The sequence below is a fragment of the Echinops telfairi genome, unplaced genomic scaffold (assembly GCF_000313985.2).
Source record: "Echinops telfairi isolate 266 unplaced genomic scaffold, ASM31398v2 ScPeMD7_7425;HRSCAF=8463, whole genome shotgun sequence".
Taxonomy (NCBI): Eukaryota; Metazoa; Chordata; class Mammalia; order Afrosoricida; family Tenrecidae; genus Echinops; species Echinops telfairi.
Window position 1 is genome coordinate 6,174,937 of NW_022111325.1, and position 27,179 is coordinate 6,202,115.

Here is a 27,179-nt window from a genome sequence, read left to right on the forward strand (position 1 = left end):
GATTTGTCAAGGAGGGGGTGGGGAAGTGATGGGTTCAGGGAGGGACTCTGGGAAGTGATGGGTTCAGCGAGGGAAAGAGCACCCCTTAATCAGGTGGTGGGGAGAGAAGATAGGGGGAAAGCCCAGAATTCCTCACCAAAGGCCAATTTCAGAGGGGAGGAGAAGAGACCAAGGGGGGTTTACAATCTATGCTTTAGCCAAGGGTGGTAGTGGAGGAGAGTGGAGGGTGGGGGGACGGATGACTTGGAATGGGGAGCATTATTTAAGACATGGGAACCCCGGCACACCCAGCAGTAGTCCCATAGGCTGCAACCTGACATCTTCACATCTAGCCAAAGAAGCCACCCCAAGCTGCAGTTTAGCTCTGATGAAATACAGGACATTCCTCTGGATCTTTAATGCTTCCTCCCCCCACCATCACCCACTAACAGAAACGTGGGTGAAGGAATAGAGCAGACAATGTAAGATATGAAAATAATAATAATATATCATTTAAGAAGGATTCTTGAGGGTGGAAAAGGAGAGGAAGGGAAAAAGAGGAGCTGATAATAAGGGCTCAAGTAGAAAGATAATATTTTGAAAATGACAATGGCAACATATGTACCAGTTTGCTTGATATAATTGATTCTTTATGGATTGTTATAATATCTGTAAGTGCCCCCAATAAAGTGATTTTTAAAAATGTATGGTAATGTTCACTGCAGCTTTATGTATAATAATTTAAAAATCCTTAAAAATATCAAGGAATCTTTCAATAGTTCAATATATAAATAAATGGTAATAAATCCATAAAATGGAATTTTATTAGCAATATAGTGATAGGGGTTATTGCATATGAATTGATGTAAGACTCATGGATGATTCTTAAAGGTATATTGCTAAGTAAAAGAAGTTATCTGAAAAGTCTAAATAGAGTATGATTACAATAATATGATGTTCTTGAAAAGGCAAAATAATAGACATGATAAGATGATCAGTGTTTGCAGGGGTCAGGAGATAGTAGAAGTGAAAAAGTTAAGTTGGGTAATTATTTAGGACATTGTATCCATTTGGTAGAATACTATACATAGGTAGATATATGACATTGTATGATTTCAAAACTGACAAAACTTTATAGGAGAAACTAGCATTATTCCTGAGAGGTAGGAATGTTTAGAACCTAAAAAGTTGAATCTTGGTGCAAGATCTCAGCTATTTTGCTCATACACTGGACCGCATTATATGGAAATATTGATCGCCCTCAAATTTCATTATTGTTAATATTGTGACCCTGCTTTTCTTGGAAATCCCTGCCTGGTGTCTTTCAATAGTTCTGAAAAAAGTTTGAGAGGAGTCAGAACCACGGAGCTACTGTCTCAGTCCATCTTGTGCAGATCCACATACACAGTGCATCCCAGAGGAAGCTTTTACTGGGGCCTTTATGTCTGGATGCAGCCCTGTCATCCACAACTTATGGTTGATCTTCTGGAATGTGTGTGTCATAAAGTTTCTACTTGGTATGTTGTAAAACTCTTGTTAAAATATCCCATCCCAGCAAAGTGATCACTGTGCATTCTGTTCTAACCTACTACCCAGAGGTCTTGCTCCTGAAGACCTCCTATACAGCACATTATTTCCAACATCCCAAATGGCGAGGAGGGCTCGGGGGTGGTTCTTTTTTTTTTTTTTTTTAAAGGTTTCCATCACTTTTATTGTTATGAGGTGAGGCCCCCCGAGTGGGGCCTTGCAAGCTGATGCATGTGGTCCCAGGATCACGGGGAGGTCACAATTGCAGACATGATCACCACAAAGGAAGGACCCGGTCCAGGGATGCAGGAAACATGATCAGACGGGCTGGGGCGAGGGCTGGCCCCTCATTCCCGCTTCTTGTAGTTCTCCAGGTGCGACATGATCCAGCCAGAAGGCACGAAGAAACACAGGGCGAAGGTGGTGAACGCAACGACACATTCCATGTACCCGAGCTGCTCCCGCGGAGGCTTCGAGTGGATGTGGGCGCGCCGCGCCAGGAGCCGCCGGGCCGAGCCCGTCAGGCCCCTCAGCAGCAGCGGCGTCAGCGCGGCTCGGGGGTGGTTCTTTTGTCCTCTGTAAGGTATTAGAGGCTAAGTCATAGCTTTCATTTCTTTCAGTTTTCCTTAAATTAAATTTGGTAGCACAGTTCTAAAGACTTTTAAAAAAAATTAAGACTGTTGTTATTCAAGAATTACTTCATTTGGAGGGGGGAAAAAAAACCTTTCCAAATAGAAAGCATTAGGAGGAAATAATGAAAGAAGCATTTGAGGCAAAAGGTGATAAACTTAAGGTGCAAATCTGATAAGCATGCTATTTATATTTTAATACTAGCATTTGACACCTGTCTTTTTGTTTTAAAATACAAACAAGCTTAAGGGAACTCCCACTTAAACAACACCAGCCAGCCCTCACAATGGGAATCATTCATCTTTTTTTTTTTTTTGAGTTATTTAACTCCAAAGTTTGAAACACCTCTTTTCCAATGGGCATTCATGCTAGCAAGCATCCCTGATTAGGCATGAGTATAAATGTAGAATCAGGAAGATATTGAAGAATAGATATTCCTCTGGATAGAGGAAAAAGTCAAATTGAAACAATGAAGATAATTGTTTAAGGGAAGAAAAAAAAAGGGCAACATTTTATGAATCAAAAGGAAATAAGGGTGTTATATACAGCTAGTTAGGAAGTTATGAGGAAAAGCATTTACTGACTACTGATATCATTGGCAATCCTCTGACCCCTCCCTAAACAAGAAAATAACAAATGGGTATCTTGTAAGGACGGGAAGCATAAAGTCTCAGTCTTAGGGCCTGGTCAATACTTGAGTGATAGTGCCTTGAAGGGTTAATTTACAGAGAAATTAACAAGTGCATGTCTGTACAGAATCACACAATAGTTGTGGAGTTGGCTCTTGGAGCAAAGTCACCCAGCTGTAAGCATGGTGCTCTGTCCATCACTTACTCTATTTCCACACTGTGGGTTTCCGTGTTTTTCCCAATCTGGAGCGCATAAACGGAATAGCATACGCCTCCCCTTCCACAAACGGTCATTACTTTTTTCTTTTCGTCACCCAGAAAGGAAGGAGACCTGGTGACACAGTGGTTAAGTGCTTACTTGCTAACTAAAGATCAGTGGTTGGAAGCAACCATTAGCTTTGTGGGACAAGAGGCCTGACCATCTGCTCCCATGAAAATGTTCAGCCTCACAAACTGTTGGCCAGGCCTACACTATCCTGTAGAGCTGCGTCACGTTGGAATCGAATGCACAGCACAAGCACCACCATGCCAGGAAGGTCATCCCAGTATTTACTACACATTTTCTGGTTATCAGATGTCCACTTACTCTTGCACTGTGTTGTTAGTTACTATTAGGTTTCCCCCAACTCATGTAAAACAAGACGGAACCATTGTCTGTCTGGTTTGGGGGAGTAGTTCACCAGGAAGCAGTTCACCGGGTCTGCTACAGCGCAGCAGGTGGGACATTTATGGCTACAAGGAAGTACTGTAGTCCACCAGGTCTACATAATTTGTCTTAATTTGGACGCTCCATGGAAACCCATTTAGCACCGTGGCAACAAGAAAGCTTCCGCTGAAAAACAAGAGGTGATTGCACTTGAGGCACATTGGCTGGTATTCAAATCTGGATCTGCCATGGGGAAGGCAAGAATTCTATTGCTAACCCACCTCTGGTCTCCCTGCAGATGCATTCTCAAAGCCAGCCCAGGTCTACTGCCATAGTTATCCTACAGGTCAGCTTGGATCAACCTGTCCTTTGTGATATTCATGAAATTGCTTAAAATGTGTATAGCTTCCCCTAAGACTACTGGGGAAATAGTAGTAATTTCTAAAAATCTTTTAAAAAATGTTTATATGCTTATACTTGTTCCTAATTCTGATTTCTTGATTGCACTTGCTCTCACTTGCCTTTCCTTCTTATACCTATGGCCATTTCTTGATCCCCCACACCAACATAGAAGATGAATCCAGCTCATTCCTTTTGTCACAACGTTAACAGTAAAGTCTAGCCAGGTACTTATCTTCATAGCAGAATTTACCGTAAGAGAGTCATGGAAAAGGGTCATAATGTAGCATCTCATTGCAAACTGTTTCAATGCTAATATTGGATAATTATTTAAGTTCTTCAACATATCCACTCATATCAACTTTCACTGTACTAAATTTCTCCATAGGTTTTCATCTATTCCCCAATCCTTCCCACACTATCTTCTTTATTTTTCTTAACTATTTCAGGGTCATTTCTCTATTGGCAGCTAACAACCACATGCATATTGGAAGAATAAAATGACATTTGATAATCAGAATATGCTTAGTAAATTCTGGGATCACCTTTCTGGGCTAATCATTGAAGAGCAGCTTTATATCTCTTTGTTTATTTGTCCCTCTCCAGACAAGAATGGGAGGGATTTAGGAAGGGGAAAAGAAGCAAGAGTGCAATATCACGGCACCAAACTCAAAGCTAAACTCACTGTCATTGAGTTGATTCCGACTCATATTGACCCCATAGGAGAGAATAGAGCTGCCCCTTTGGGTTTCTAAGGCTGCAGAAAGCATTAACTTTTTCTGATAGGGTGGCTGGTGGATTCAAACTGACCTTTCAGTGAATGGCCCAACGAGTAACCCACTCTGTCTCTGCGACTCGGTACACTATGGCACAGCAGGGCATAAAGTTATTTTGCTATTGAGAAGACTATCTGCCCCAGAGGGACAAATGAATAAAGAAGCAAATTTCTTTACATGGTTTTAAAAAGATAACGTTATGCTTCATTTGCTGTATGTCACACCAAGAATTTCTGAAACAAGAATCTGAGATGAAAATCTAGAATTATGGTTTTTTTCTTCATTAAAGAAATATTCTAGATAAAAGAAGCCACACAATTGTGAAAATAAAGCAAAGTATCATATCTTTTGTCAGAAGAGAATCCAAGATTAGTTATTACATGTTATTGAAGTAAGGCTTTATATTAATCTGGCTTGGCCTGAGTTCTTTTGACATAAGATACACAAGCGGGCTTCCAAAAGTTCATGGAAAAACTGAATGAAAAGATAATGGAATTTTCCCATAACTTGTCGAGGTTCTCTTCCTATTATTGGGACAACTGTAAACATTCTCAAGAGTCTCTATATTAAATAATGATATACCAATGCAAATTTCTTGATTTTGATGATAGCTGGGTATTGTGTAAGACAGTGTTTCTCAAAGTTTTTCTACGATTGACCGCTAAGAAGAAAATTTTAATTAACCTTGAAACTTATTTTCTCTCTCAAAGAGAAATTACCTAACTTCAGATTGCCATAGAGTCCACCCAACCCACAGCGACTCTCGAGGGCAGAGTAGAACTACCCCTTCAGGTTTCCAAAACTTTTAAGTCTTCACGGGAGCAGACAGCCCCATCTTTCTCCTGAGGAGCGACTACTGGTCTGTTGGAACCACTTAACTGTGCTTAGCATTTGATGCTTAGCACGCTACACCACATGGTGTAGCTCCTTCAAAGATAAATGAAATACTATGACATAGATTTTATGAGAAGACCATTCTCATGAGTTTGGAGACCAAGAAGATTTTTGCCCCCTCCTCAATAATCAATATTTTTCCTCATTAGAGGCATTATCGTCCCTATTGAGAATATGTTAATTTAAAAATATTTAGGAATGAAGGAGTATCTCTGGTGGTGTAGTGGTTATGCATTGGCCTGCAACCCGAAAGGTCAGCAGTTTGAAACAACCAGCCACTCCATGGAAGAGAGATGAGGCTTTCTGCTCCCGTAAAGAGTGACAGTATCAGAAACCTACAGAGGCTACTCTAGCCTGTCCTATCGGGCTGCTGTGAGTTGCTGCTGAGTTCATGGCAGTGAGTTTGGTTTGTGTTTTTTTAATGTCTGCAACTGACTCCTAATGATAAGGAAAAAATACGGATAAAATTATGTATGTGTGTGCACATATGTTTGTGTGTTGTGTGTGTAATTCATTCTGAGAAAGAGAATACAACAGAAAGAAAAAATGAGGACAAAATAAGCATGGTATAATAGTAGTAGTTGGGGAAACTAGACACAAAGTTTATGGTAAATCTTTGTACTAATCCTGCCACCTAGCTCCAAGTTGGAAATTATGGCCAAATCAATAGTTATAAGAGAAAAACAAAAGCCAACAAAAACAAACAGAGCTTATCAGTTTAGCACCACCAATTGTCTGTCCGTTTGTCATACCGTGTGGCTTGAGTACTGCTATTATGCTAGAAGCTGTGCTATTGCTATTTCAAATACCAGCAGTGTAACTCAAGGTGAAATGCAGAGCTTTCAGGCGAAGAACAGACTGCAAAGAAAGAATAAGCAGACAATTGTGAGGAATTATCCACTCAAACCTTTTGAACAGCAGAGAAACATTGTCAGATATTGAACACTTCACGAATAGCTGCACAGCAATGTTAGCTGTACTGTCTGAAAAGGAGACTCAGGTTGGAAAGCAGACATTCAAAGTATGACTAAGGAAGAACTGCCGTCTTAAAGTGGAGTCAGCTCTGCTTTATGAATGCATGCAGTAAGACTTTCAGGACCTTCATCTGGCGATGAATCATGACTCAAATGGAATAGAAACAGCTATAAACATCTATTAATAATTGTAATTGGAAATTTACAAAGTATGAATCTAGGAAACTTGGGAGTCATCAAAAATGGAATAGAATGTATCAAGATTAATATTAATGAGTGGACATGAACTGGTATTGGGCATTTTGAATCAGGTCACATATGGGTTACTATGCTGGGAATAACAAATTCCAGAGGAATGTTGTCATAGTCAGCCACCAAAAGGACATTTCAAGATCTATCTTGAAGTACACTGTCAGTGTTAGGATAATATCTATGCTTATACAAGGAAATCCAATGAATGCAATTATTCAAATTTATGCATCAACCGTTAAAGCTAGTAATGGAGAAATCGAAGAATTCTACCAATATTTTCAGTCTGACATTGACCAAGCATGCAATCAAGTTGCATTAATAATTATTGGTGATTGGAATGCAAAAGACAATACAGAGAAAGAAACAGTAATTGGAAAATATGGTGTTGGTGATAGAAATGACGCTGGAGATTACATGACAGCACTTTTTAAGACCAGCCATTTCTTTAGCACATATATACTTTTTCAATAGCAGAAACAGTCATTATATCTGTGAATATCTCCAGATGGAATATGCAGAAATAAAACTGACTACAATAGTGGGAAGGGACTCTGGAGAAGCTTCATACCTGGTACTTAACATCAGGCCAGGGATTGACTGTGGACAGGTCAGCAATGGCTCACATATGCAAGTTCCACTTGAAACTGAGGGAAAGCAAAACAAGGCCACAAGAGCCAAAATACAACCTAGTCCAACCCACCTGAACTTGAGAACATTTCAAGGATAGATTTGCTGCATTGAACACTAATGATAGAGGATCTGATGGGCTGTGGGATGATCTCAAGAAAATTATATATGAAGAAAGCAAAAGGTCATTTAAAAGGCAGGGAAGAAAGAAAAGATCAAAGTGGATATCAGATGAGGCTATGAAACTTGCTCCTGATCATAGAATTGCTAAAGCAAATGGAAAAAGTGATGAATTAAAAGAGCTAAATACAAAATTTCAAAGGGCAGCTTGAAAAGACAAAGACAGTATGATCATGAAATATGTGAACACCTTGAGTTAGAAACCCCCATAATGTAGAAAACAGTATATGTTAACCTGAAAGAACTGAAGAAAATATCCAAGCCTGGAGTTACAGTATTAAAAGATTATGAGGCTCCCTGGTGTCATAGTAAGGAGCCCTGGTGCATGGAGGGTACATGTTGGACTGTTCTCAGAAAGGTTAGCAGTTCAAAACCACCAGCTGCTCCTCAGGAGACTAAATGGGGCTTTATACTTCTGTCACCAGTCTCAGAAACTCACAGGAGCAGTTTTGCTATGTCCATCGGGTCACTCTGAGTTGGCATTGACTCAGTGGCAGTGAGATGAGTTGGTGGGCAAAATATTGAACGATGCAGGAAGTATCAGAAGAAGATGAAAGGAAAACACAGTACCGCTTTATCAAAATACCCAATTGACACTGCACCCTTTCGATGGGTGGCGCACAATCAAGACCCAATGGCACTAAAGGAAGAAGTTCAAGCAGCACTAAAGACATTGGCCCAAAACAAGGCTCAAGGAACTGATGGAATGCCAATTGAAATGTTTCAGCAAGCTGAAAACGCACTGAAAGTATTCACTCACCTATGCCAAGACATTTGGAAGAGGGGGGTCCATGGCCCATTCCAAAGAAAGATAAGGCAACAGAATGGGGAAATCATCAGACAACATTAATAATATCAAGTGCAAGTACATTTTTGCTGTTCCATGTATTTTGGACATGTTATTAGGAGACCAAATGGGCCAATGGGACATATTTGGTAAAGCAGAAGAATTGTGAAAAAGAGGAAGACCCTCAACAAGTGGAATTGACACAGTGGCTACAATGGGCTCAAGCATCACGATTGTGAGGACGGAGTAGGACCGTCATCTGGTGTTTTGTTTAATTGCACTTAAGGCTGCTGTGAGTTGCAACGGACTTGATGACAACTAACAACAGCAACCATAGGATATTGTCACCACAGTAGGTTTGATAAGAGCACATAATCCTACTGGGCTAGTCCCAAATATTCCCATTGAAGGACTCTACTACTGCTCCCAGCCATCAGGTCAATACTGAAACTGTTTACAGGAGTAGAAAGTTCATTCTTTCTCCTACAGAGCTGCTGGTGGTTTTGAACTGCCAGACATGCAGATCTCAGCTCAACATATAACCACTATGGCACCAGGGCTCCTAAGAATTGGTTCTGTTAAATTTGGCCTCAGAATTCTGCTCCTGCTCCAGAGTGATCTGTCCACTTACGTATCCCCTTTTCCTCAGGGATTTTCCTTCCACCCAGAGTTCTAGGATGCTGAGGTTGACTCCAGTTAGCAAACATGGACTAAGAGAAGAGGGTCTTAGGGTCCTTGAAAGAGCCCTCTCTATGCCTACTAGATTGTTTTCCTCAATTGCATTTAAATTTAAACCAGAAAACCAATATCACTCCCCTTAAGTTGATTTCAACTCTTAGCAACACTGTAGGATAGGGAAGAACGTCCCCATAAGGTCCATGAGGCTATCCATCGTTCTGGAAGCAGGTTGCCAGGTCTTTGTCCCATGGAGTGGCTGTTGGTTCAAACTGCTGATCTTTGGGTTAGCAACTTGGAACTTAACCACCCTCTTACCTGAGCTTCACGAGGAAGTTATGTCTTGGCCCAAGTGTTATGGAGTAAGCCTCCTTGCTGGTTGGTGACGTTGGTGTACAGAAGTCCTCTGAAGTTGGGACATGCAAAGAACATTGTAGGTAAGAGATAAAATAAGAATGTTGTGCCAACTTTATATTGAGTTTCATGTTGATATAAGTTAGCTTCTGATTATCTCTGTAGAGTGTATTGGACTTTGTACAGGATTTACAAATATGTATTAGATCTTTTTGTATCTGATAAAATAATTGAAGGTCATAAAAGAGAAATTACTCTTCCCTAATTTATTTGTTCCATTCCATCAGTTCAATTACAATGGAAAAAGATAACATCTATTAGTTATAATAAACAAAGATTGTAAAACCAATAATCTTTTCCTTTGTCTTCTCATACTTGGTCCTTGAGCAGTTGACATTTAAAATTAGAGAATTCTTCCTATTGAGTCATATGTAAGTGATGGCAAACGAATGCAATGTTCATCAATTACTTTTGGTTATGTGTTGGCTTTCCTGAATCCCAATCATGAGCCCTGTTACGTTAACAAGTAAAAAAGAAGTATGATTGATAGAAATGTAACTTTGGGGGAGCTCCACTCTTTTCTAACCCCAGTTATAAGTAAAAAGCTAACTCTCAATGGCTTAATGTTCTTAAAACTGGCTGCTCAGAAGCTGAGGTTTATATTTCACAAACTTACTTCTCTTTAAAATCCACTCGATTCTTAAGGATATTCCGCACGTGAAGACCAAAATACGATCTTTTTAATTTATCTCCCAAGTCCAATAATTGCAGATGTAACGTTCAGAAAATGTATCCAATTTATTTATTTATGTTACTGATTATTTCTCTATAGAATATTACTCTGGTCAAGTCTCATGCTTAAAGGAAAAAATTTAAACGTGATTGGGGAAACTGGGAGAGAAAAACAGCTAGTATAGAAGCATAAAATCTTTTATTGTTTGCTTGTTAATACCTTTATAATATTTTACATGTCTAATCTCATAAATAGAACCCTTGGTGTAGTATTTAGTGGAGCTGCTAACAGCAAAGTAAGCAGTTCAAAGCCAGCCACCCTGAGGAGAAGGATGAAGCTTTAAGGAGCTACAGTCGCAGGTTTGGAGACCCACAGGGGCAGTTCCATTCTGCCATATAGGACATAGTGTTGCTGTGAGTCAGAATTGACATGACGACAGTGAGTTTGAGTTTAATCTCATAATCTTAGGAGCCTTGGCAACGTAGTGATTAGCAATTGGGCAGCTAGCCTCAAGGTCAGGTGTTGGAAACCCCCAGCCACTCCTCAGGAGAAAAACAATAGTTTCTACTCCCGTAAAGAGTTGAAGTCTCAGGAAGTTGCAGGGCAGTTTTACCCTGCTCTACAGGGTCACTGTAAGTCAGAATGTATTGGATGGAAGTGAGCTTGGAGTGTTAGTTAACCTCCTAAGTAATCTGTTCAAGCTTTATAAGGACTTCTGTGAGGGAGCATTTTGTTGTTGTTTGCTTTCATTCCCATTTTATGAATAAAACCATTTTCTGAAAATGATATCATTAGAAACAGGGAACTGGCTGTCTGAACTAAAGCTAATTCACTTTTCATAACATAGAACTTTGTATGAGTGAGAAACCTCAGAGAGGGCCTGATAGGGTGCAGATTCCGAATCGTTTTTCATACTCTTGAACTAAGGATCTTCGGGTTCCTAGAGTGGGAAAACCAGCTCTCCTTTCTATGATCCTAGAAATAATTGTCTGCCGTCCATTATTTCTCCCATTTTCCCTTTATCCCTCCACATTTTCACTCCAACTTCTTTTCCTCCCTCGATTTAATTATTCCTCCTCTGTTTATTCCAACTAGAGATAATCTCTACAAGTGGAATCACTACCTGAGCATCCATCGCTCCTATATGAATACAGAGACCTAAGCTGACACTGAACGGTAGCAGTCCTAGCAATACAGAGGCACGCTCACTGAGGAAGTTCAGTAACTCTTCTTTCAAGGGAAGTTTTTATTTTCGTAGATAAGGGTCAATTTATTTATTTTTTTTCTTCACTTTTTATTGTGAATTAGGTGAAGGTGTATAGAGCAGGCAATAGTGTGAACTTCCACAATTCACACACATTCTGATTCAATGCATCCACTGCAATTCGTTTAATATTACCAAATATTAACCAACCTCCCTGTGTCTCCTGTTTTCATTCTTCCTTATGTAAGCCCTCTAAACCTTGTCTTTGGGCAAATGCTTCTCTTTTGATCTAAAATGGATGATTATTCTACCAACCGGACAGCTACGCTGTTTCTACCAGTCTTTATCCTAACCAACCAGTAAACCTGGTCTTTTTTTTTTTAATGAGTTTCAATTCTGCTCCACATTTTGCTCCTGTTGTATCCAGGACTTCCTAAGGTGATCTTTTTCAGAGCAGTTGGTAGCAGGAGCTGGATTAGATCTTATTCTTCTGATCTCAGACTTGTTGAGACTGAATGTTGTGTAGCTGATGCATCAGCCCATGGGGCTAATTCTTTCCATGGGTCATAGATTTTTGTCACTTTCTTTGATTTACTGCGCTCCTAGATTTGGCACAATATAAACCTATAAGGAGTTGGTATCTCATTAGGAACTGGTGTCAGCTTGGACATTTAAATGAAAATTGAAGGGAAAGTCTTTAGTTGCTTGACATTATTCCTTCATATTGGAACCTACTGAACATCTTCAGGTGAAAAACAATTGGGTGGATCTGGCTTTTAGTGAAGATCGGAAGCACCTGTTTATGATGTCGCTACACAATGAGTTTGTGGTTTGGGTTGTTAAACCATTTTACATGTTTTTTACTCATAGTCAAGGGGCAGTGTTAGTGGTGTCAGGTAAGTTTTGGACTGCTTACTTCAAGATGCACCGTTAAAAACCCACCAGCAGTTCGAATAAAGAAAGATAAAAGCTGTCTGCTGCTGCATGGGAAAACTTTTCTTAATCCAACCTGGTTGTCTGGCAGCTAGCTCCCTGTCAATGGACTGCTGTCACCATTGTTGGATGATCTTCAGCAAAATTTTACTTGCGTGTGCTATGAATGATATTATTCTATACATTGAGCATTCTGTTGAGTTTTGTTTGTTTGGAATGGGTACAAATATGAATCTCTACCTGTCAGTCTGTCCTTCAAATTTCCTGGCATAGATGAATGAGTGCTTCCAGTGCTTCATCAGCTTGTTGAAACATTTCCATCGATCATCTGTTAGCTCCTAGCGCTTTGTTTTTGGTTCTTGCTCATATGCCACATTGTGAGATGGTTGAATGTTAACTAGTTCTGTTTGGTACAGTGACTCTGTGTATTCTTTTCATCTTATGATGCATCCTGCATTGTTCAATATTTTGCCTATAGAATCTTTCAATACTGCAGCTTGAGGCTTGACTGCTTTAAGATCTTTCCGTTTAAGATATGCTGAGTGTGTTCTTCCTTTTTGACTTTATAACTCTTGGTTTTTGCACATTTCATACTATTTTACTCTGTCTTACCAAGCTGCCCTTAAAGCGTTCTGTTCAACTCTTCACCTTCATTGTTTCTTCCCGGTGCCATAGCTATTTTACTATTAAGAACAAGTTTCAGAGTCTCTTCTGACATCCACTTTGATCTTTTCTTTTTTACTTGTCTTTTTAATGACTGAGGTAGTTAGTTTATTGTGCCAACCTGGCTGATAAACACATGTGGGGTTCATTGAAGGGCGGAGGGATAAATGGCTCAGAGAGCCTCACCTTGCTAGTTCTCCGGTATCTGTTTTGTGATGGTCCAACCAGGGTGCAGCTGCCTTAGCCAGCTCCCTGCTTCAGCTGACAAAGCTCATTTTCTGCAAGACATCCCTGAGGAGAAGCCACGTGGACCTACCCCGATGCAGCCCTGGGTGCTGGAGCAGCCGTGTGACCTTTGCCAGCGCTGAGATGCTTACACGTTCACTGACTTGTCTTTCCTCCTGCAGTCGGCATCACTGCGTGTGTTTCGTGAGATGGAGGAGGACTTAGTGGATTGGTGTCAGACATATGGGTTATTGGTGGACTTGTGGGTTTGGGCAGCATTGGGTTGGGATGTGTTCTTGACGTGTACCTAACCTTTATATAAAACTCTCTCTTATACATCATTTTCTGTGGATTTGTTTCTCTAAAGTACTCAGACTAGCACAATGACCTTTTGATTTCTTCATATATGATGTTTTGATGTCATCCCACAGGTTCTATCATTTAGTGTTCCATGCAGCAAATATGTCCATAAGATGTTCTCAAAATTCAGGTGGGAGAGACTCAAGGTCATATTTTGGCTCTTGTAGACTTGTTTTCATTTTCTCCAGTTTCAACTTGAACTTACATATTGATGGTCTGTTCCACAGTCTGCCCCTGGCCTAGTTTTAGTGGTGACACTGAGCTTCCCCACTGTCTCTTCCCACAGATGTAGTCAATTTGATTTCTATTATTCCAACCAAAGAAGTCCATGCGTGTATCTGCCTTATGTACTGTTGAAAATATATTTGCTATGAAGACATGCAATTTGCAATTATGTCATGCAATCTTAAACTTAATTTCTATCACCAAGGCCATATCTTCCAACTACTTTTCCCTTTTCTTTGTTTCCAACATCTGCATTCTATTCAACAATAATTATCAATGCATCTTGATTGCTTGTTTGATCCATTTCAGATGGAAGATATTGGTAGAGTTCTTCAATTCCTTTATCATTAGCTTTGGTGGTTGGCATATAAATTTGAATAATAGTTGTATTAATTAGATTTCCTTGAAGGCAGATAGATAATAATCCTATCACAGATAGCACTGTACCTCAAGAGAGATCTTGAAACTTCCTTTGTGGAAGATGAATGTGCAGCCATTTCTCTTGATTGTTTCGTTCCCAGCATAGTAAGCCATATCTTTTCTGATTCAAAGTGGCCATTTCAACCTGCTAATAATATCTATAATGTCTGTTTTATGTGTTCTATTTAATTTTTTGCTTCTAATTTTCCTAGATTCATATTTTGTATGAATTCATTCTTCATGTGAACATATAAAAATTCCAATTACAAATTGGTGTGTGCAGCTGTTTCTTCTCATTTTGCGTCATGCTCCTTCAGCAGATGAAGGTTTGGAAAGCTTTACTCCCAGGGGCTTTACTCCATCACTGTGTGCAGCTCTCCTTTGAGAGAGCAGTTCGTTTTCAGTCTTTTTGAGTGCCAGCTCACCTGATGGGCTCATCTGCTGGCCCAAACTTCAACAATGTTCTGTTCTTTTTATGAGATTTTCAGTATCTCACAATGTTTTGATTCTGTCCATAAGGTTTTCAGAAGTGGACAACTATTCCCTCTTTGTAGTCTTTTAATTGTCCGGAAGCTGTGTTGACACGTGTTCCCTTTGGGTGACCCTGCTGGCATTTGAAATATCTGCGACATAGCTTCCAGCATCACAACAACACACAAGCCACCAGTAAGACAAACTGACAGAGGTAAATTGAGACAGTATTCATTCATTCATCTTCATAGATACCTTCTTTGAGCTCCTATTGGATGGACAGATTCCAGGTAAGGGCACTAACTGAAAACCAGTAGCTTCTAGTCACCTCCGCCTCAAGATCACGACAGCTAAACAACCACCAGTGTACGTGGGTGGACATCTATTTACTCCACTGGTGGGTTATAACTACGGGGAAGGGAATGGTTTCTTTGCAGGCCCAGGAGCAGACTAACCTTACACGTGTAACACTATATGGCCACCGTTTCCTTACAGAGGTAGGTAATAACAGTGTCTTTCATGAGGCCCTGAAGCTTCTTTCCTGGAAGAACATGAATAGAACTCCTCAGAAGGAAGCATAACAGTTAGAAGAGAAAAAGAATAATCAAAAAATGGAACAATAGACCAAAATGTAAGCAAAACATACATTGAAAATGTATTATTAATTGGAAGTAAATACATAAATCTTATCATTTCATAGTTCAATCATGTCAAGCAGTATCGTACAACTGCTACCACGATCAGTTTTCAACCATTCTCTTCCTTCCTGGACTCCTTGACATTGGCTCTATTTTAACTCCCATCGCATCACTGTACCACCACCCCCTGAAACCCTTAGAATGGTGGTTCTCAACCTCCCTCATGCCACGACCCTTTCATACCTTTCCTCATGTGTTGGTGAGCCCCCAACCATAAAATTATTTTCATTGCTACTTCATAACTGTCATTTTGCTACTGGTATTAATTAGGCAGCACCTGTGCAAGGATTGTTCAACCCCAAAGGGGTTGTGACCCACAGGTTGAGAACTGCTGCTCTAGAGGTTCATAAATCCTGGGTTTCATATACTGAAAAACACATAACACAACTTCGAGGGTGACCTCCAATGACATAACACCTCTGAGATAAACCCTAATATGAACAAGCAACAAGCAAAACAAAACTAAAATTCTGAAAATATTGAAACCAGATCAGGTCCAGGGCACATCAGAGGGAGCAAAAAAATGTTTCATCTATTTCCTGGTTCAGTTAATATTTAACATTTATAACCTACATTCTGTTGATAGAAGAAAGGTGTAACCCCAACAGCCACAGCATAAGAAGCCATCTGTGAGTGTCTCCCTATTGGCAAGACAACTGACATACTTTCCAAGTCACCTGAAGACCCAAGGAAAGAAAGATGGGGAAGCTTCTTCTGGGTGTATTGTTCTTCTTGGTTCTCTCAGAAGGCATGACACATTCAGGTAGGTACTTGGGAATAAATGTTCTCCAAGTCACAGGGGAATTGGTGTACACCACATTTTGTTGCTGCGTCTGCTGCTGCTGTTTTGGGGGGAGTTGAGAATGAATGATAATATTTAGGTTTTCTACTGGTATATATATAAAGTTACTTCAAAATTCAGAAGCTTATAATTATAAATATTTACGACCTCATAATTACAGTGTGTCAGAAATCAAAGAGTAGCTTATCTGTGTGACTCTGGCTCTAAATTGCTCCTGAGATTTATGTCAGACAGAGGAGTAGTCTTTGTCTACTGGCTCAACGAAGGAGCCACTTTGAAGCTCTCTGATGACCCCATTGGCAAGATCCAGATTTTCATAAGCTATTGAGCTGAGGTTCCCCAGAGGTTTCCCTTAGTTCCTTGCCACACGGGCCTTTCCACAGGGCAGCATACAATATAGCAACTTGTTTCCCCCTTAAAGAGTGATCCAACTTAAAGAGAGAAAGAATCCAATGTAAAAGTCACAGTCTTTTTATAACCTAATCTCAGAAATGACAGTTTCTTCTACTTCTCATTCACTAAAAGAGAGTCAGTCCATATTCATAGGGAAATAAATTATATTTGGACATTTTTTAACGTCGTCACTGATGGTGGTGAGTCAGGATGTGCGCAGCATCAGGCAGCCTCCTGAGAGGATGAAGGGGAGTGTGTTGTGCAACCTGTATAAAAACGCTGTCACCGCTCATCGGAGAGACTAGGAAGGGTGGGGAGGTTTTGCTAGAAAGAGAGAAGTTAGTACAGGAGTTGGAACGTTTGTTTGGTTGCTTCTCAAGGTCTTAATCTGGGCCACAAGAAAGAAAATTACAAATCTCAGAAGGAGCTTAGATTGAAATTTAGAAAACTAGTTTCTCCTAGTTAATTACCTTTGTGAAATTGTTGAATTTCTCTGAACCTCAGTTTCCTCATCTTTAAAATGAGGAGAGTGACAGAATCTATCTTTCATTTATTTATTTTTAGCATCTATCTTTTAAATGGTTATGAGGAAGATTTGGTGAAATTAATTACAGAAGAAGTGCACTTATGGTCTTTAAAATATTATAAAAGTTGTTTTTTAAAAAGTAATATGTTAAAAAATACATTTTTGGCAATACACCAACCCTTCATTCCCCATTTTTTCTTATTGTTGAAACTAAAGGAAACTTCAAGTGTGGCATGCCCGTTTCTCTATCACATCACTCTTGCTAGCAAGTTGCTTAATACCCTGTTCTATGATTAGACATACTGTTTTGTTTGGGTCCAGGTTTGGATACTGACACAACTACAAATAAAACTTAGGAAATAATTTGATGACAGGGTGAAATGCATGACTTATTTTCCCATCTTTCTGATGCATGTTGTACTGGCCAAAGTTCTTTCTAAGTCCTTACTATTTTCCTAGTCCCTCTCCCTAGGTCTTCAGTTCCCATTCTCTGTCTGGGATTGCTTGAAGAACCCTGGCATCTAAAGAAATCGTAATTCATGCTGCTCTTCCATTTCACACTATTAAGCAAGACTAACTCCATTCAAGGCTTCTGGAATATGTCTCCCTTGTTCAATTATTCATTATTCTCTGATTTCCAGTTTTTGTTAAACTTGTATTCCTCAGGAAATAAAAAAAAAATGTTGACCTTATAATGGTAAAGGCCACATGTTTTCTTGTGGATCTTAGAAGGAAATAAGTAATTCTGTGCTCATGATGCATTGCTTTGAGAGACAAGCAGTAAAGGATTGACCCTGAACTAGCAAAACATAGGTGAAAAAAGGAAGTGGAAATCAGAGGGAGGCCACTTTAAAGCTTTGAATCATGTGGGTTGCACACTATTCACGAACCATGAGAGTTGGTGGTGACCCATCACAGCCAAGCCATAATTCAAGAAGAACCATTGAAATTATGTGGAACTCCAGCCACTAGTATTCTATAATCTGACCAATAAAGAAGGTAGAAATGAAATGCTACATGCTTCAGCTAATCCACATTCAATGAGGGAGCCGTGTTTGATTTTCTTTAACTGGAGTTTGCTGATCTATTGGAGTAGAATCTCTTGTGAATACAGGGAGTGTTGCTGTCTTATTTAATGCTGCTATAACATAAATGAGTGGTTTAAATAACAGGGTTTCATTTTCTCAAAGTTCTGTAGGCTAGAAGTCCAAATCAGAGTCTTGGTCATGTCAAATCTTTCCTTGGTAGTCCACACATTTCATATTTGCATTTGTCTTCTCCAGCATATGCTTGTTTCTATGCATATAATCAGTTTTGTTTATAACTCCAAAGTGATTTATTATGTTAATGAGGCCATATGAGTATAGTGTATACTCTGTACTCATATGGACTCATTAACATAATAAATAAACGTTATTATATGCACTGGTATGGGACTAGAACACTTATGCATATTTAATAAGTTAATGTATAATAAAAACAATAATAAAATTTGTAGTCGAATTGATTCCAACTCACGGGGGCCCATGTGGGTCTGAGTGAACTGTGCTCTATAGGGTCTTCATGGCTGTCCTGTCAGAGCCCTGTCTTAGACATTGTATACCCGGGGACTCCAAGAGTTGATCGAGGGCGTCTTAGATTCTTCTTTTTGACAGGACATCTATGCCAAATCTGCCTTTTCAACACTAACATTTTGCACATACAGTTGCTGAGATAATGTTCTTCGGGCCCTTTAGAGAATCCAGTGTGCTGTAGACGTTCTGTCTCAGGAAACAGCAAATGTTGCATTGTGAGAGCAAAGCCAAAAGAAAGTTGACCACATTTTTGTCACGTTTTCTCTTCTCCACAGACCTAAGAGGGAAGGTGTTTATTTTTCCTCAAGAATCAAATACAGCCTATGTGTCCCTGATCCCAAATATGAGAAAGCCACTGAAGAGCTTCACGCTGTGTCTGAAGGGCTTCACGGACCTCACACGGCCTTACAGCCTCTTCTCCTACAACACCCGGTCCCAGGACAACGAGCTGCTTCTCTTTGTGAACAAAATGGGAGAGTATGGTCTCTATCTTGGCAATGCTGAGGCCCTTTTCAAAGGTCCCCAGACATCTTATGGTCCGATCCATCTCTGCGTCAGCTGGGAGTCTGTCTCTGGGATTGCTGAACTCTGGGTGAATGGAAAACCATTGGGGAGGAAGGGAGTGAGGAAGGGGTACACTTTGGGGGCAGAGGCGAAGATTATCCTGGGACAAGAGCAGGATTCCTATGGAGGAGGGTTTGATGCAAAACAATCCTTTGTTGGAGAGATATGGGATGTTTCTTTGTGGGACCATGTGCTTCCCCTAAAGTACATGTGTGCCTCATGTCACGGTGGCAACGTGATTGATTGGCAAGGCCTGAATTATGTAGACAATGGTTATGTGGTGATTAAGAACAAAATGTGGTTTTGAGCCTTGCTTTCTTCTGTCATGATTTGTGTTTGTGATAGTCACTCATAAATTCCCTTTGAAATAGAATACATTGGCTTAATATTTTTCTGTTAAGATGGTATAAACTATATAAAGAATGCATGGATAGGTAGGTCATGACCATCCATTCTTTATTGTTACAAAAATCACTTCAGGCAAATTGTACAACATTCGCTACAGTATCAAACTATGGGAACCCAAGAAAACACACTGTTTTCTGTATCAGGCTCCAATCTTCTAGAGATTTCCACAGCAGTGACTAGATCATATGCAGGTTTTTGTATTCAGACTCAGCAGTCTATAAAAATGGCATGGCTACTTGGGGGCTTTAAAGAATGAACTACTATATCGGGAGCAAAATCCCCGCAGAGAGTTCCAGAATTAGAGCTTTCAAAATCTCCCCTTGCTTGTTCCCACAAATAAGGTTGTGAGAATACTTCTCTCATATTTAACACTAAGAAGGAACTCAGGAAGCCCAGATAACGGCAAAGGTACAGTTCACTGGAGACCCCTCTTCACAGTCACTTTCAGGCAGGCAATGTATCCTAAAACATGTACCTCCTTTTTGATCCATCAGGGATTCCTCAATCCATTGTTGGACATACACTTTCCATGCATCTTCAGTAGGGGACATTTAGGCCTGGCCTTAGTGGGGAGTAGAATGATGGGTAGGACATACAGATTGATCTCTTTTTCTATGGATTGAAAAATATTTGGCAAGTTCTGCCTACTTTCTTTTCTCCGGGCTAAATCTGAAATTTCTACAACTTTCTTACAAATAAAGATAACTTTCCCTAAGAAAAGCAATAACATTAGGAGAGCGAAAAGACTTCCAGAATCTTGTTTAGACAAATGTTTAAATTTAGGATTAGAACTAGGTACTCAACTATTCATAGAAATTAAGCTCATCAATGTACTGATGAAGTGGGGAAAGGAAGAAATGAGGATCAATCACATTCTACACCAGGAAGAATGAACATCATGGGCCTGATTTCTAGATCAGAGATAGCAAGGTTAGTAGGGATGTGAGATTAATAAATTTAATTGCCAAAGGACTTTCAGATAGCCCTATGCTAGTGAATATGGTATAGTATATGTGCTTCTTTATAGGGCGCCCCCTCCCCAAATTCAGTTGCTGGATGAAGTCATGTTATTTACCAACCATGGCCATGTGGATAGTCAAGATTTACTGAATGTACAGTTCTAATGGGAGGCTCAACAAAAGTGCAAAGAATAACATTTCATGGATCTTCAAGCCAGGTGAAAATCTTTAAAGTCAATAACCTTTCTTTTGGAATGGCAGGGGTCTGTTACTCTTGTCACTGCTCAAACAGAAAGATGTGATAAGTGAAGAAGGTAGTTTCAACTGTGTTTCCAACATTCAGTGCATTCACCAATACTTTTTGAAGTTTCAGAACTCGGAATATATCTGACATTTAGATTGCTCTTTCAACCGACCATTTCAAATACGAAGCTCAATTTTCTGTCATCAAAAACTGATAACATCCAGGCCCTTTGCTTATGACTCAAATGGTAAACTGTCCATCTTGTCAGCAGCATCTGGCCCTTTCCCTGGCGGTAACCTATGATGTTCGTGAAAGATACAGGTTTTTGTTTTGTTTTTTTCTTTTGGTCATTGTTAGAGTAAACCAGCCTCTAACAATATCACGGGGTTCGTAGCTACAATTATATGGCTATAATACATAAACATATAGTAAAATCATGCAAGATAAGAAGAAGAGTTAAATAAAGCATGTTCACCTCAGCCCTTCTTGGTGGTCCACGTGGAGGTGGGAGACAAGAGGAGGAGAGTTTGAGTATATTTCTAACCAAGGCTTATATATCCTTAGGGGGCATGCAAGCCCCCCTGATTACAAGTAGCCACATACGTAACAGGAGGGAGTTGTACAATAGGAATACGCGTAACAGGAAGGGGATGAACTAGGGACGTACATGCAATAGGAAGGGGAGGGACTAGGGGGAGACATGTGACAGGATGAGCGGACCTTAGATTCAAGATGGAGAACTAACCTTGGTCCTCCCAGTGTTGCCTTGGCCTATTCTGAGCTCTCCTTCAGGAAAGCAATCCACTCTCCTTATCGGCAGGCAGTGGGCCCCACCTATCCCAGGACGGACAATAGTGTCTGATTGCTCTGGATGGCTGATGCCCTCAAGGAGAGAACTTCTAAGCAGCTGAATAACTACCAAGTGCTGGCAAGCAGCAGACAACCTGGGGAAAAACCTTTCTGTATCCCACAGGTCATGTTTAAAACACACAAGTCAAGGGAACTCTGTTTGGTGGGGCATCCTTACCACCAAATTCTGCAACTTTCTTTACACAAAGTAGAGAAATGCTATGATCGACACTTTAAAGCAACAACAACATTGTTTGGTCATTTCAGTGGAAGTTTATAGCAAATTGATTTTCCATTCAACAATTCATACTCATTTTGCTTGGTGACATTGATGGCAGTCCTCACAATGTTACATCACTCTTCCCATATCCTTCCTGTATTTACCATTTCCATTTCTCTCTCTGTTCTCCCCTTACTGCCTTCTGAGTCTGGGAAAATGATGCCAATTTGATATGACTTAAATAAAATATGCAGACTATGAGAAACTCTATATCCAGCTCCCAAAGATCCTAAGAAGGAGGCTTTTTGCCAATAGCACGGTAGAGGGCCTCCTTGACTTCCTTGTTCCTTAGAGTATACACAACAGGATTAAGGAGTGGAGTGAAAACTGTATACGTCACGGATATCAGTTGGTCCTGATCTTTTGTGTTTTCTGATTTGGGCTTGAGGTAGGCAATGGAGGCGCAGCCATAGTGGACAATGACCACAGTGAGGTGGGAGGCACAGGTGGCAAAAGCTTTCTTCCGGCCCTCAGCAGAGGCAATCTTGAGGATAGTGGAGATGATGAGGATGTATGAAATGAAGACCCAACCCATAGGCACTACAATAACCAGTGAACTGACAATCAAGTTAATGATGTCATGCAGAGTGGTATCATCACAGGAGAGTTTCATTACTGGGCGGATGTCACAGAAATAATGTGCCACCTCTCTATCACAAAAGGGCAGCCTGAACACAGAAGAAATCTGAATGATGGCCACAAGCAGTCCAATGCCACAGGCACCACACACCAGCTGGGCACACACCCTCTTGCTCATGATGACCATGTACCTCAAGGGGTTGCAAATTGCCACATACCGGTCATACCCCATTGCTGTGAGCAGAAAACAATTGTTGATGGCCAAAGTGATGAAAAAAAACATCTGGGTGGCGCAACCAGCCAAGGAAATGGGTTGGCTGAGGCCTATGAGGCTGGCAAGCATTCGTGGTACAATGACCAGTGTGTACATGGTCTCAGAAACAGATAGCATAGTAAGGAAGAAGTACATGGGCGTGTGGAGGTGACGATCAATGCTGATGAGGGTCACAATGATCACATTTCCAGCCAGCGTTAAAAGGTACAAGGCAAAAAATACCACAAAAAGCGTCAGCTTGTGTTCATGGAAGCTGGAGAAACCCTGTAAAACAAAGTCACGCACCACTGTGTAGTTTTCTCTGTTCATTGAGTAAATTTCAGATGTGAAAGTCGAGTCAGAACCCTTCCTTCTCAGTGTTCTGTGCAGGCGAGCTCTAGGAGAAAGAGGCAATAAAGATGATCCTGCTGTTGCTAGAATCACGAGGACAAATGTTCACCGATAAGTAAAAGAAAACACAATTGGAAAGTGATTTCAAGGATAGAGATTTATGTTTGAAAGGGTATGAAAAATGGGGATGGGCTAAGGCAGAAGGAAGAGTGCTTGGAGCAAGTTAGGAATAGTTTTCCTGGCAAGTTAGGACATTAATGTTAGGAGAAAATTGAGACTAAAGAAATGGGGAGTACACATTTAAACTTGAAAGGAATTTTCTCTCACAGCCCCAGATATATTTTACACTTAATACATATTTGTCAATCCCTGCCGTAATTGTGATCATTTTAAGATCTTTTTCCCTGGGTTGTTAAAGAAGACACTGTTCTGCATCAAACAGATAGTAAGTGCTTGTTTTCTTCCTGTACCTACTTGCCTATATATCTTGCCTGGAACTTTTTTATAATCTCTAACAGATGAAAATCTGACTATCCCTGGCACCACTACAACCTACTTTGAAAAATATAACAAAATAACAACCACATCAATTAAAAACTGGGTGTGCCCCTCACTTGCTTCAGCATCTGACTCCTCTCTTCTTCCCCAGGAAATGTTTTAAACCTGTTGTAACCTAAATTTAACCTATCAATCCAAACCCTAAAGTGTTGTCCAAGTAATAGTTCTGGTATTTATCAGTAACTTGTTTTCTTAAACAATGTGAAGATTCATGCATTTCAAAACATTTTCTAACTTGAGCTTAGATGTAAATTTTCAGTTTACCTCACTACTAGACTCTGAACTCTTTTTTTCTTCAGAATGCCCAATAGGCTATCTTTTGGGAAACAACTTTGTAGACCTCACCTTCTCTCTCTGAGAGTTATTGGGATAAGAATGCTCTGATCCGCATAAGGACTTTAACAATCATAAAAATTACTAAGCTATTTTTGCTTTAACACATATTACTTAATACCATAATACCAGTGTATTTTCCTAAATTTGGATATGATATTATGCTGGGAAAACAACTTATAACTGATTTTTATTTTCAGTATCTTATAAGTAGATGACACTATTAGCATGTCTATGATAACCCATGTGGACTCCCTTGGCATAATATATCCACTTCCAGTAATTTTATTTTAAGGAAATAATCAGAGGTATATATTAAATACACTATGTGTGTACTATGAATAACATTATCAGAGCTATCTAACCATCTAGACACATTTTTTTTGTGCTGTTATTTGTAATGGTGATGCCTGGAAGCAATGTAAATTATTAAGGGAAAGACTGAGTTACAACATATCCATCTGATGTGAACTATACAATGATTTTAAATAGAAAAAGTGCTAAATGATAGAAAAATACTACAGCTACGGTAGATAGATCATTTTCCTTGGAAATGTGGGGATGGACCACTGTCCTTCACCCTCACCATCATTACTTCTGTTTAAGTACGATTTATTATGTATTACTAAACTAGATAAATATGTATCTGAGCAAACCTGATGGCCCCTAACAGCAGCAAACAAGGTGAAACCCAGCCCTTACATAAATAAGAAACCAATTCCATCGACACTAAGAAGCATGGAAAACAAAAAGCCTCTGTTATTGAAATGATCGAATTGAGCTTCTGCCCTCCCATCTCCCCTCTTCTCCTCGCAGGAAAACTATGGCGCGTCTACCCAACAAAGACCTGTTCAAAGTGTTCACACACGTGGAGTACAACCATGGTAACAGAAAAAAGTGGCTGTCTCCCGTGGGACACGTGTCAAAGGGAAAAGGAACACTCTATAGTCTTTTTTATTCCTCTGGATTCGAGATCATCATATAATGGCTCCCTCCTTTAGAAAAAAGTAAAATTTCTTCTAACAATACACTTTTTTTTTTTGCCTAAACGTCACCATCAGTGCTGGGCAAGGATTAGTTTTTTTTCATGTTATTATTCAAGTGTCTCTAATTGACAGCAAACTTGAAAAACATTTGGTAATTTTGAATCTTTTACATATTCCTGACTCATAATATGATTTAGATTTAGGAGGTAATTTAAAAAGCACAGCATTTCTCAAAAATAGTCCTCCAAATTCTGTTTCAGTGTTTCCAACCATTAGAAATTCAATATCTTATTAGATAGTACCCATCTTAAAAAGATACTACATTTACTGAAAACCAAGATTTTTAAAATTATGGAAGTAATATGTGCTCATGAAGAAAAAAATATATAGTTGTATATAAATGAATGGTAGCTATTTTACCTCTCCTCTGTATTTTATTTTGTTTACTTTTAGCCAGAAATATTCTATGCACATCCATACATATTTCCATATACCGTGCTATTTTACTTCACATACTAATAGAACAGAATAAGCTTCACATACTAAACGATTACGGGTTTTCCTTTCATTTAATATTCCATCTTGCACACATTCTGTAATAGTACTGTAAATCTATCTCAGTCTTTTCAATTCCAACAGAGCATACTATTCCATTATACAGAGGTACTATCATCCATTCCCATTTTGAAAAGCTTTAGTTCTTAGAGAATGCTACTTTCTGTTGAATCAAGATCTATCTCCCTCTAACTCACCACCCTCCACGTTATTCCACTTTCTACTTCCTCTTCAACATGATAGTATTTCAGATATTTGAAGATCATTATCATGTCTCTACTAAATTTCATGTCTTTGAATTCATTACCACAGCAAGATGAGCATGAAGGAATACAGGATTAATGGACATGAAAAGCATTATCCCCAGCCAAACACTAAAGCCATAGGGTGAGAATAGTAGGATTTGGGGGAAATGAACAGGGCACTCTATTTCCTTTACTTCTGAGAATAGCCACTCACTTCTTCTGACCTTGGCAGTAGGAAGAAGAAGGTAGCATTTCCAACATAGTATCTTTAAACGGACGTCACGAGAATGAGTCTACTTGGATGGAGCAGGTGGAATAACCCTGCATCCAAAAGGCAAAAGAAATTAAAACTTCAAAAGCAAGAAGAATTTAGTTGTCTCCAATACCAGAGGGAGAAATTCAGACGATGGCTTTACATCTTGAGTATGAGGGCTTTGGTTCTTTGGGCCCAGGAAATGACCCAGAGAAAGAAAAACGCAGGCTCTTAAATTCCAGATTTCAGCAGCTTTGGATGTTTACGCTCCCCAAAGAAGAGCCGATCCCTATGCCACACATCTCCAGAGACCTTCCCTTTGAGAATCCTGAAGGAAGGAAGGTAGAGTCTAAGACTTGGTCTCAAGGGCTTCATTAAGAACTTGGATAGCAAATGGAGAGATGCTCTGATTTATCTACTAACTATTAAGGCTTTCACAAATTAGCAATCCATTGAATTCTAGTCCAGTAAGCCACACAAAGGGATAACCTCCTAAAGCAGTTGTTCTCAACCTATGGGGTCGTGATCCCTTTAGGGGTCCAACGACCTTTCACAGGGGTCCCCTAAGACCATCAGAAGACACACATTTCCAATGGTCTTAGGAACTGAGACACCGCTCCTCTATCCATCTCCAGGCAGGTCTACCCACATGCAGATACGCCCACATACAAGTACCCTGTGTGACGACCCATGCCACACCATGCTTCAAGACAAAATTTCATTTATTTGTCATTAAAAATAAATATTTCATAATCTATAATTACATATTGTTCTTGTGATTAATCACTATGTTTTAATTATGTTCAATTTGTAACAGTGAAAATACATCCTGCATATCAGATATTTCCATTATGATTCATAACAGTGGCAAAATTATAGTTATGAAGAAGCAGCAAAAATAATTTTATATTGGGGGGATCATCACAACATCAGGAACTGTATTAAAGGGTTGCAACATTAGGAAAGTTGAGAACCACTGTCCTAAAGGAATGCCACTCAATTTCAGGACAAACAGGCTTTTAGGTACCAGGGAGAACCCTGTCCAAACTCAACCTACAGTAAATATCCTTCAATCTCACAGGGTATTCATGTCTACCTCAATTTTACGTTTGAGGAGATCAGTCTTTCATGCTTCGAGGGGCAGAAGACCCTTTCAAACCCTTTCTTCATGCTCCTTTAATTTCTTCTCTCTCCTCCTCTCCTTTC

The 27,179-nt window shown here is 39.7% G+C and overlaps 3 protein-coding genes across 3 annotated transcripts; 1 reads left to right on the forward strand and 2 right to left on the reverse strand.

The window, feature by feature from the left end:
- Nucleotides 1-1,672: 1,672 nt before the first annotated feature.
- On the reverse strand, nt 1,673-3,059 carry LOC115872554 (cytochrome c oxidase subunit 8A, mitochondrial-like). Its single transcript, XM_045298368.1, has 2 exons — nt 2,971-3,059; nt 1,673-2,082 (listed from the first exon to the last, which is right to left on the reverse strand). Exons 1-2 carry the CDS (start codon nt 3,057-3,059, stop codon nt 1,854-1,856), a joined length of 318 nt encoding a protein of 105 aa, XP_045154303.1. The 3' UTR covers nt 1,673-1,853.
- Nucleotides 3,060-15,960: 12,901 nt separating this feature from the next.
- On the forward strand, nt 15,961-19,427 carry LOC101662509 (mucosal pentraxin-like). The gene is made up of 2 exons (XM_004714809.1): nt 15,961-16,024; nt 18,832-19,427. Exons 1-2 carry the CDS (start codon nt 15,961-15,963, stop codon nt 19,425-19,427), a joined length of 660 nt encoding a protein of 219 aa, XP_004714866.1.
- A 2,662-nt stretch (nt 19,428-22,089) lies between these two features.
- Nucleotides 22,090-23,022, reverse strand: LOC101662829 (olfactory receptor 10J1-like). Its single transcript, XM_004714810.1, has one exon. The coding sequence runs from the start codon at nt 23,020-23,022 to the stop codon at nt 22,090-22,092; it is 933 nt and encodes a 310-aa protein (XP_004714867.1).
- Nucleotides 23,023-27,179: the final 4,157 nt, after the last annotated feature.